This window comes from Chrysoperla carnea, chromosome 1 (genome assembly GCF_905475395.1).
Source record: "Chrysoperla carnea chromosome 1, inChrCarn1.1, whole genome shotgun sequence".
NCBI classification, from domain to species: domain Eukaryota; kingdom Metazoa; phylum Arthropoda; class Insecta; order Neuroptera; family Chrysopidae; genus Chrysoperla; species Chrysoperla carnea.
The window spans coordinates 21,605,507-21,616,819 of NC_058337.1; the positions used below are offsets into that span (position 1 = coordinate 21,605,507).

General features: G+C 30.1%; 1 protein-coding gene across 1 annotated transcript; it reads left to right on the top strand.

The window, feature by feature from the left end:
* Window positions 1-4,279: 4,279 nt before the first annotated feature.
* Window positions 4,280-11,050, top strand: LOC123304977 (zinc finger and SCAN domain-containing protein 2-like). The gene is made up of 5 exons (XM_044886554.1): window positions 4,280-4,437; window positions 5,588-5,972; window positions 7,859-8,744; window positions 9,566-9,770; window positions 10,418-11,050. Exons 1-5 carry the CDS (start codon window positions 4,345-4,347, stop codon window positions 11,030-11,032), a joined length of 2,184 nt encoding a protein of 727 aa, XP_044742489.1. The 5' UTR covers window positions 4,280-4,344; the 3' UTR covers window positions 11,033-11,050.
* Window positions 11,051-11,313: the final 263 nt, after the last annotated feature.

The window sequence follows — 11,313 nt, forward strand, 5'->3', positions numbered from 1 at the left end:
AAAAAATCAGCTCTTAAAAATTGAAAGTGTATTATAGATTATAAACATTGATTAATATTAAAATTTCTTAGAAAACAAATTTCGAAAATTAAATCTGCTAGAACTCTGCGAGATAAACTTTAAGTATCAACAAATATTGATATTGGTTGATAGATAAATATGCCTGAATAAATTTAAATTTAATACTTTTAGTTTTCAAGAAATACAATAGATGAACCACTTTATGAACCATTTTCATAAAAGCATCGCGATTACGATATTCGTGCCGCCACGATTTGACGATGGAATATTATTAAATATAATATAATAAAGCAACAATGAAGAGTATCAATGTTTAACTTTCGGCTTGATTTTCAAGTAATCGAAGCCTAATGTGAAATTTGAAATCATATATTAAAAGGAAATTTTTCTGTTGAATTTGTATGTATGTACCCTTGGAAACCAATAATTCATGTATTACTTACTCAACAGCGTTAAAGGCATGGTCAACCCGTGGATAAGTGAATGAACGCAACCATACGGCTAACCGAAAAGCCAAAAAACCCGCAAACCCTTGCTAACTCGGTCCCATTAAAGGCATGTACTCCATGGTTGTTTACTGAAGTAAAGAAAGATTAAACCTCAATTCTTTTCTATAGCTCCGATTGGCATACAAATTTGACATTAAGAAGACTCCAAGAAACAAAAGTTATACCGTGTCGAGTGGTGCTTTTTCCCAGGGGATGGTAGCCCTCCCTTCTAGAGGATGGAAAATGGTTATAGTGAAAATGACACTAGACATCGAATATCTAAACAAAAAGTGTCATCTATGCATGTTTCGAAAAGTCAATACTTTCCGAGCTATTGGCGATTGAACATCGCCGTTTTTCATTGAAAAAATTACGTTTTTCATCAGTTTTTGTCAAACTACGAAAAAAACTTTGTACAGAAAATCTAGTTTATAAATAGAGGAAAATATACTGTACTATTTCATCCGTTTTCGTGGAATATTTGTTGAGATACAGCTAGTTAAAGACAACTGCGATTTCGCCGGCAACAACTATAAAAAACCTTCAAAGTGAAAAAGTTTCAATTGTCATTTGCGCGAAATTTAACGGAGTTATAATGTAAAGAAAGTGGCTCGTACCTTTTTTTTTATGTTTTATTCAGTACAAAAACTGATGAATTTGCCACAACATGCTCAAAAAGTTTTAGCAGTTTCGGATATTATATTTTTTGAAATATTACAATTTAAATGCAACAAAGATTTTCGAGAAAAACAAACAAAATGCCTGTATCGTTAAATAACTCGAAAAATAATAAAGAGCCAAATATAAACCAATATAAACCAATATTCCACTGAAAATATCATTCCCAATATTTTGTGCAATTCAAAAAATGGTAATATTGTAAGAATGTGATTTGAAAGAATGTTTACAAACATATTTAAATAATTTATAACTCGGTGATTGTCCAACAATTGGTTTTGGTGTCCAAAATAAATCAAATGGTACGTGCGCATTACGATTGACTTGATATGGTGTTAATGACGATACATCAATAGTTACACTTGTTGCTGGTTCGACCAATTTCACTTCTGGTATGATTACTGGTTTACATTTTGTTATTACTGGTTTTGGGGGCTTAAATGATTCTTTGTAGATGGTTTCATCGGCTTGCATCATTTTTTTACAATATGTTCTTCTTTTATTAAACCCTTTCGGGTTTGCTAACAATTTTTTATTTAATTAAATATGAAATTTACTATTTTATAAAAATAAAAATAAAAATGAAGCAAAGTTGTAAATATTTATCAAAATTTGAAATTCAATCTTTCTACAATAAAATTTCGTTCGTTGCTAAGCATTTTCTAAAATATAGAATTTTCCAATAAGATCTGTGGGTTGAGATCGCAGTTAACTATCATCTATAACCATAGAGATAATATCATAAAGCTGCAAAGTCGCCACCAACCCGGTTTATCTCATTTATAGAGAAAAACAGATAAAGTAAGGCGCCATAGTCTCTTATACGTGCTATAACCATAATAGTATACTGTATACACCACGTTTTATTCACACTTACGCATAGTGCATCCTACGAGTGTGAGAGAGTACACACATATGTATACATTAAACAATGTGTATAAGAAAGATATATTATTATAGATATGTTTTCTTGCATGTGTTGTAGCTTCAGTTCTCCATAAGTCGATACAGACGATTATATTATTACAGACACATAGCATAGTAGTGAACCGTCATACAACCGTCACTCTTTCTTATACATCATTGTTTAATGCATACATATATATGATGTACTCTCATACTTGTGGGGTGCATTTGCGAAAATGTGAATCAAACGCACAGTATACAAAACATGTGTTGTCGCCCCGCGCCAGCTATAATAGTATATACAAAACATGAAAAGTTTTATTTTTCATTAGAACTATTTTTATTCATTGGAATGGTTTGGGAAGGTTTAGGAATATCATTTTATAATTAAGGACTGATAAGTTTTCGTGTAATTAATTTGTTTTTTAAGCGTATAGTCAGCAGATCAGAAATTAAATCTATTAAAACTAATTTAAGGGCTTTTTGTTAAATCAAAATCGGTTCATTATCAAAAATAGTTAGTGCTAAAAACATTCATTGACTGCACTATTATGTCGATACCGTCCATTTTAAGCTGTTATAAAGACAATATGACAATGACCAATAATTTATTAATAAAGTAAAAGAAAAGTTGCTTCTACTTTCTTTAATGCTAGTCGGTCAGCGTGCAGAGGGTGACGTCGTGTGGGATTGTGGGAAGAGGCAAATAACCATTAAAATCATGTTAAGATGTTAAGCAACAGAGACAAAGTTGTGGCATCCGTTAGTGAAGAATAGAGGCAAAATAATAAATAATCTACCTATATAGGTACACAAATCCAAAAATATATTTAAGCGTGTCAATCTATTACAAAATATGTAGCTGGTGGTTCATTGAATTTTAAATTTAAGTCAGGTTGATATCTCGAGAATCATAATTCAGAACAGATTTTAAGCAATAGCATCGTTTTTAGTAAACAGTGGTTTACGAAAAAATGTTTCAAACAAAAGCTTAAAATTTTGTTCTCTAAGGGTTTACAAGATGGGATCTATGGACCCACGACCTTGGCCTATGTTGCTCACTTTTTACGTCCTGGGCACGCTATAAAAATTTCAGCTTCGTATCTCTTTTCGTTTTCAAGTTATCGTATCCACAACCGGAAATGGACTATTTAGGTGATTTTGTGAACACCTATACCCAAATTTTGTTCGTAGCATCAATATTTTTAAGCTTTACAAACTTAGGACTAAACTTAGTATACCTTGATATATTTCATATATACATGGTATTAATTAAAATTCTACAACTTTACGTTGAGAAACTGCTCGTTTCAGGATACACTAGCAACCAATTGCCCCAATTGTATTTACTGGGACTATTATAGTATTATTTTTATGAAGGAATACAGAAATTTTTCAAATGGAGGATGTTTACCAAACGTTTCAATGTAATGAAAACCATAATAAAATCTTGTATTGAAAGAAATTAATGCCAATTCATTACTTATGTGTGAAATTAACTTTAAATTAAGTTGGTAAAACTAAATAGTTTCGCGGAAACGTTTCCGGAGACTAGTTTTCTTGAGCCCCGGAATTGTTACATTTTCAATCGGAAATTTAGCCGAAACTATCCAACTCTAGTATAAAACAAAATTTTCGCTGTCTTTTTATAAGTTTATGCAATACATATGCATTTATGTAATTGATATTACATAACTAGATTAATAAATGAAATAAAAAATTAAAATTAATCTTGCGAAAATGTCCTTCTGATTTACCACTTATTATAAATCCCAATGTTAGTATCATGAAAATTTATTCCATAAATAAAGTACGTAAAGCACCTTTTGTTAAAATTTTCTTAAATAAAAAGAAGTTATAGTTTATTTTATAGAAGTTATAGTTTATAGTTTTATTTGACAGTTAAAAAAATTGAAAGTGATTGCTTCGATCTGTTTTCTCTCTCTTATAAATCCTATGTGTTAAACAGCGATAACAAATACATATTTTCTGAAAATAACACAGTTAACATAAACATATACAAAAGAGCATCATTTCTTTTGTCACAATCGACCAGTGGAACAATCTGTTTTAATTATCGCCATTTGCAATTTGGTTGTATAGAATTTTGTTTTTTTTGTTTGTTTTTGAATATTTGTTTACTTTTTAACTGAACGTAGTGATAAATTTTGATATTATGGAAATAATAAAAGACAATCGAAATTTTGATATAAATAAAATTTGTAGAGCATGTTTATCTGAAAAAGATGAAATGCGTTCAGTTTTTTTAACACATGAAGATGTTAACCAGCAACATAGTTTACGTTCATTAGCTGAAATGCTTATGGGATTTACGACAGTTCAAGTAAATACAAAATAAATATTATTTCCTTAAAAGAACACTATGATCCTTAAATAAAATCCTTAATTATATAAAATTTTTGCTTGATCAAAGGGTCAAAGGAGTATTTAGTTACAAAACTTGATTTAAACTAATCCATTAATGTGAAACCTCTAGATTTAAAATCGTTTTATTACAATATTAAATTAACTCTCTAATTTTTAATAAAGCTATTTGGAACATTTGCAAACGGTGTTGATTTGGGCTTTACGTGCAGGTTTTTGGTAGCACAAATCACAAGAACCCATCTAATATCCCCCTTTAATTTGATTTATGTATTTGCAAATATGAGTATTAACCTTTTGGTCGCAGCTAGTGCATCTGGGGTATCATGTCTTTACGATTTTGAATAATACCATAGAAAATCTATGACCAATAGTCAATTAAACCCGTTTTCTTGTATTTATAGCGTCAAAATAACATTATATATACCGACTTTTATCAAATTCCAAATTAAAAAGTTGTCCCTTAAAGTCCCTGTAAGAAAATGGCAAAAAATTTAGAAAAATTTTGTTTACTTCAATTTCGATAAAACTTAGTATATAGGTTAATTCTGAGAGTAAAAAATTAGGTTCATTTGTCGGTTGGATGTATAGTTTTTGAGATATCGTCCAAAATCTCATACGTAAATCAATTTCCCACATCAATTTCTTTGAACATTTCTTTTTTTTTAATGACTTTTGGGTGTTAATTACTTTAGAAAATCTTAAAACAAGTAAAGTCGTAAAAATTAATTAAACATTTAACGCGCAGTTTTCGAAATATGTACTATGATAAACAATACAAAATTAAAGTTTATTTGTCAAAAATTTATACCTTTTAACAACGTTAAACTTCAGTGTGAATTTAATCTATATGAATTTCTAAAAATAAATCACAGAAAAGTATCATAAATTTTACATACTAGATCGAAAATCATCATGAAATTTCGAAAGTTTATTATAGTGCCCATGATTAAATTTTATACATAAATTATATCATTTGCGTATTGCGTATATTGTTATATAAAGCATACTTATTGTGTAATTTTGCTACCTTGCGCTGAAATACAGGTTCCCGAAAAATAGTGCTATCTCGGCTAAAAGACACTAAATATCTAATAAATGATTTACAGATTGCAGCTGGCGATGGCTTACCAGAATTAATATGTATCCAGTGTGTAGACCAAGTAACTCGTGTGTTCACATTTAAACAGCTATGTGAACGATCTGAAGCGACATTACGTCATTATTTAGGCAAACCCATTTTAATTACACAACAGCAAGATATTCGGCAAATTAATCAACAAACTCAACTTCAATCACAGCAACATCAACAACAAAGTAACAGTGGATGTAAATCTGAAATGGTTCCTTTTAAAGTTGAAGATAACGAAGTACAAACAAATGATTACGAAAGTTTAGTACAAATGTCGATGATCGATAGTTTTGGTTTGGACGATGACGATTTGGACGAAGAGGAAGATGAATTGGATATAAAAACAGAAATTTTATTAAATGGTGACTATTATTTACTATAGTCCAAGATAATTGTGGCGACTTTTCCGTAAAATAACTAATTTATCAATTTTTTTTGTACGGTAGAAGCTAGTTTCGGAGAAATGATTCAGGAAACCTCGAGCTACTAAATTTCATAATTTAGTTTCCATAAATTTCCTTCGAAATTATAATAGATAAAACCTTTCCATTTGATAGGTAGGCTGGAGGTATTATTATAATCGCAGGGGTGGCGAACCTTTATATAACAATGTGTCTTTTTTCTAAAGAAATGTTTAATGCATTGGCTTTATATACGTAGGCTAAGCATTACCTATCTTTCCATACAGTGAGAAGCGTGTCAACATCTGAAGTAATTCCTTAGGTCAGCTAGGGACATTTATCAAACAATTATATTTATCAAAAGAATATAGGAACATTTATCAGAAAAATATACATTGAATATAGCGACATTTATCAAAAAACATACATTGAATGTTAAATTTTCATATCACAAAATGTTTTACATAAAACATCGTGATTACACTGAACTTTTTCGCTTTTACATTTTTCTTGCGAATCTACAATAGTTTCTAAGACCTAAGCAATTACCTTAGATGTTGGCACACTTAAAATCGTTTGACACTCAGTCCATATAATGTAATGTCAATGGTTTAATGGGACCATAATCGTGCCCAAATAATTTTGACTTCCTGATTATTGGGAAAATAATAATACTAAATAATTCGCGTAATTCAAATATAAGTACATGGAAAATTCATGTAAATAATTTTATTGGCAAATATAGATCAACGTTTGCTATAATGTCATGTTACTAAGATTTTTTTTTATCTTCATGTGGTTTATAATATTTACAAAATCCAATATAATAGAATGAATATTTGATACAAATATACTAATAGTTACGATTCTATAATATATTTACTAAACTTTTTATTTCCTTTGATAGATACTATGTTCTCCTATTCATATTTTAAGTATCAAAATTGGTACCCAATTTTTGTTCATAAAAATAAATATTACTAATCAAAAAACAGTGTTAGTAATGGCAAATGAAGTGAAATTTTATAACGAAATAGTGTTTGTTTTTAAAATTGCATTTGCCCAGCAAAGCGGGTGAAGTAACCGCTAGTAACTTTTATTAGGGATGTAAGATGCTACTTTTACCAGAATGCATGCTGAACTGGAGTCATATGTTAAAAGATTTTTAAGCGAGTCTTTAATATTATTTATCTCTGAAAATAATGACTTCCAGGCGTAGGTAGATGAAAATATTGCTAAAATAGCACGAGCCAGCTTCTTCAAACAGATAAAGCGCGCGTTAATATGATTACACGCGATCGTTGGTAATATAATAATTCGTAGCGAACTTTTTGATCGAAGGCGTGCCCAAAATATTGGGTCACGTGCCCTAGATTAGCCATTTCTTTTATAGTGCATATTTTTTACCAATCCGATTTGATAATGTTGAAGGTGAAAGGGGATGAAATTCAATTTCTCTAAAAAACCCTGACAAAAAACGTTTTTAAAAGATAGAAGGTTGCAAATTTTTTGTAGTAACTCAACATCGATGTTTTCGATGCATCTACAATCGATTCATCGACTTCGAATTGACATTTATCTCTATAAGAAATGAAGAAATGAAACGAAGTTTAAAAAATGAAGCATGTGATAGTAAAAAACACAAATTGAATCAACTCATATCTTGCGTTGATTTAATCACAAGAATCGCTTATTCGAAACTTAGCAAACTCTAAAAATAAAAATTTACAATGAAAATACATTAAATGTAATTTTATGCAGCGTTTAGAATGAAATTATACCGACCATATTCCTAAAATAAGTTTGCTGATATCGTGTAAAAAATTTAACTTTTCTTCTTGTTACAGGAACACATATATCCTCAGAATTGGAAGGTACCGACGAAAAATCAATTGCTCAACGACAATTAATACGTATTGGACAAATCCATAAAAATCGTGTAAATGCAAAGAAAAAATTATTAGCCGGTAAATTATCAAAAAAACAAGCGAAAAAATTAATAAAAAAGAAACCAAAAAATGTGTGCGATGTATGTAAAAAAACATTTATCAATTTACAATCATTTCGTAAACATTTACGTACACATATCGAAGATCGGCCATTTAAATGTAAAATATGCCCACGTGGCTTTACCGAAGAGAATTATTTAAATAATCATATGCGTACACATTTACCAGAAGATCAAAAACCACATGAGTGTCATGTATGCCAAAAACGTTTTATCCATATGACTCTGTTAACAAAACATTTGGTTAAACATTCGGGAGAAAAACCGTTTGTCTGCAAAATTTGTAATAAAGGTTGTTACGCAGAAAATAGTTTACTCAAGCATATGAAAATTCATGAGAAGAAAGACGGTGAAACGTTGAAACATGTATGCGATTATTGTAAACGTGAATTTCCCGATGCGAATTCATTAGCTGTACATATTAAACAACATTCAGGAGATAGGCCGTTTTTATGTACTTCTTGTGGTAAATGTTTCCCACAACGTTTTAATTTAGAATTACATTTACGTACGCATACCGGAGAGCGACCATTTTCCTGTGAAATTTGTAAGAATGGTTATGTATCAAAAGCTAGTTTAAAAATTCATATGCGCACGCATACAAATGAAAGACCGTTTGCGTGTAATTTCTGTGGTAAAGCATTTCGACAATCTGGCGATTTAACTAGTCATAAACGATTACATGGAACTGAGAAACCAATTGAATGTAATGTTTGTCTGAAAAGGTAAGAAACATTTTTTATTAGGGGCTAATTTATTATAATATTCGCTTCGAATCACAATACTTAACTGTCATTTCAGTATTGATATATACACGCTTTGCGCGCAAGAGGTTTGGTAGATTATACAGAATTCCGCGTCGAATGCAAAAAAACGCATCTTTATAGCACGCCTAGAAGTGCCTTAGAATTTGTATCAGTATTTCAGTGAGTAAGCTTCAAATGGGGCTATATAGTATTTTAGACTCGCTTTGCTCGAAAGGGGGTTCCTCCTTGACCTCGATGGCGGTCTTCGGCTTTAACTCTGCTTCACAGAAAATAATATTCCATGAATGTATGCTTAGTTAAAAAAATCCCCCCTTCAAAATATAACCCTCTTTAAAAATAATTTTTCGCCAATAAAATCTCCCCTTTAAAAAATTTCATATTTTGAGTCTGCGAGCCTTGAAGTAGAAGTTGTTCCCCTATATCCCTACTCACGATGAAAAAAATTAATAAGGAGGTTCATAAAAATATACAATAAACAAACTTTGCTTATTGCCTTCAATTTTCTTAATTTATTAATACCTGAATCCAAAAAAAGGGTGTTATAAGTTTGACCGCTATGTGTGTCTGTCTGTCTGTGGCATCGTAGCGCCTAAACGGATCAACCGATTTGAATTTTTTTAATTTCGCTTGAAAAGTAATTTAATGGAGAGTGTTCTTAGCTATGTTTCAAACTTTCAATTGCGAAATTAGGGTTTCGTACCGGAAAAATTGGTCGGGGGTGTTTTAAATTTTGTAAATTTCACTTGTATATTTAAATGTTTTTTTATACTTCTCTTCAGATTTACAACAGTAATGAAATTAAAATATCATATGCGAAATCACACTGGAGAACGTCCTTATGTATGTAATATATGTAATCGAGGTTTTACTGTAAACACAATATTATTAAGGCATATGCGTGTACATTCTGGCGAACGGCCTTATGTTTGTGTTACATGTGGTAAAGCATTTTCACAATCTAGTACATTAAATACACATATGAAGGTAAGTTATTTATAAATTTATATTTTTAAGAGTTGGACTCTTGTCGGAAGAGTTCGTATTTTATTAAAATTATGTTCACAAATTTATATTAGATTTAGGAACAAATAGACTGCAAGAGATAGACACAATACTGATAACTGTTCCTTTTTTAATCGGATGGTGGAACATTAAAAGAAGGGTGTAAATTAATCTTACCAAATCATTTTCTATTTCGAAACTATTGAAGAGTTCACACTTCAATACGCTAACCACCTGCTTAAATAATATCTAATCTAAGAATCAAATTTTCATAGCATAAAAAATATAATAAGTATAAATAAGAAACACACCTGTTATAAAATGAATACAGGAATTTAAAATCCACCATATTTTGAATTACTATTATTTGTAAACAAATTTGGATTTTAAAGTTTTTCTGTACAAACAATATTTATTTTGGGTATCTGGTTCATCAATTATTTGTTCAATAATCTATATAATTTTTTTTTTGTTATTTGTTTTAACCAAACTTAGAGATGAAAAACGAACACTATTTTAGAGGCAATATTTTTTACAAGTTGAATACTTAGAATTTACACCTAAAAACAAAACGTGCAATAAGTTTTATCTTTAAAAAATTCTTAAAAAATAAATGATTTTTTTTGCAGCTACATTCAACAATGCGATCGCCTAAATATAAACCTCAACCAGAACCAACAAAATATGCAACAATGCGTTCACCTAAATATGAGAATCTAATAGAACCATCAAAATATCGTTTAGTAACTCTACCGGATGAAACTGATAAATATTGCCAACAACAACAACAGCCACATGAACAACAACAACAACCTCAGCAACAACTACAACAGCAACAACAACAGCAGCAGCAGCAACAACAGCAACAGCAACAGCAACAGCAACAACATTATCATCAACAACCTGATACAAGATTATTGACAAATGAAACACGATTATTAATTAGTGAACCTTTAATATTACCAAGTGATAATAATATTATAAATGGTGTGATTACAACAACAACAACAACATTAGCAGCAACACCACGAATTGTTGGTGGGGGTAATATTTTATTACAAGATAGCAATACAAGACATTTACATTTAGACCATCAACAACAGCAACAACAACAACAACAACAACAACAACAACAACATCAACGGCAACAGCAACAACAATTATCAGTTGAGAATAGTACACGTTTATTAGCTGATAAATATCTAGTAAATTATGATGCATATCATCATCGAGGACATTTATAAAAATATATATTTTTAATTTATTTTTTATAAGTATAGTTTCCCAAAACTATGGCATTAGAAGTGTTTTAAATTTTACTCTTATTTCCGATATAAAGAGTAAAATTTAAAATAGCGAAGAGAGTTTCTTTGCAGTTTTTGAAACTGATGTACCATCAATTAGATAGAGGTTAATAATCGTTTGGAATTTTTAGAATTTCGATTAATATTAGTCAAATTGAAACGTTCCTAATAAGTTGTAGAAAATAAAATTTACTAAAATTTATCTTCGTATCATTTTTGCT

Bases quoted from the DNA above. Each gene is read 5' to 3' on its own strand.
- LOC123304977 (XM_044886554.1), top strand. From the start codon at position 4,345: ATGCGTTCAGTTTTTTTAACACATGAAGATGTTAACCAGCAACATAGT. The intron at 5,973-7,858 runs GTGACTATTATT...TTCTTGTTACAG, and splicing joins AACAGAAATTTTATTAAATG to GAACACATATATCCTCAGAA. The intron at 9,771-10,417 runs GTAAGTTATTTA...TTTTTTTTGCAG, and splicing joins CATTAAATACACATATGAAG to CTACATTCAACAATGCGATC.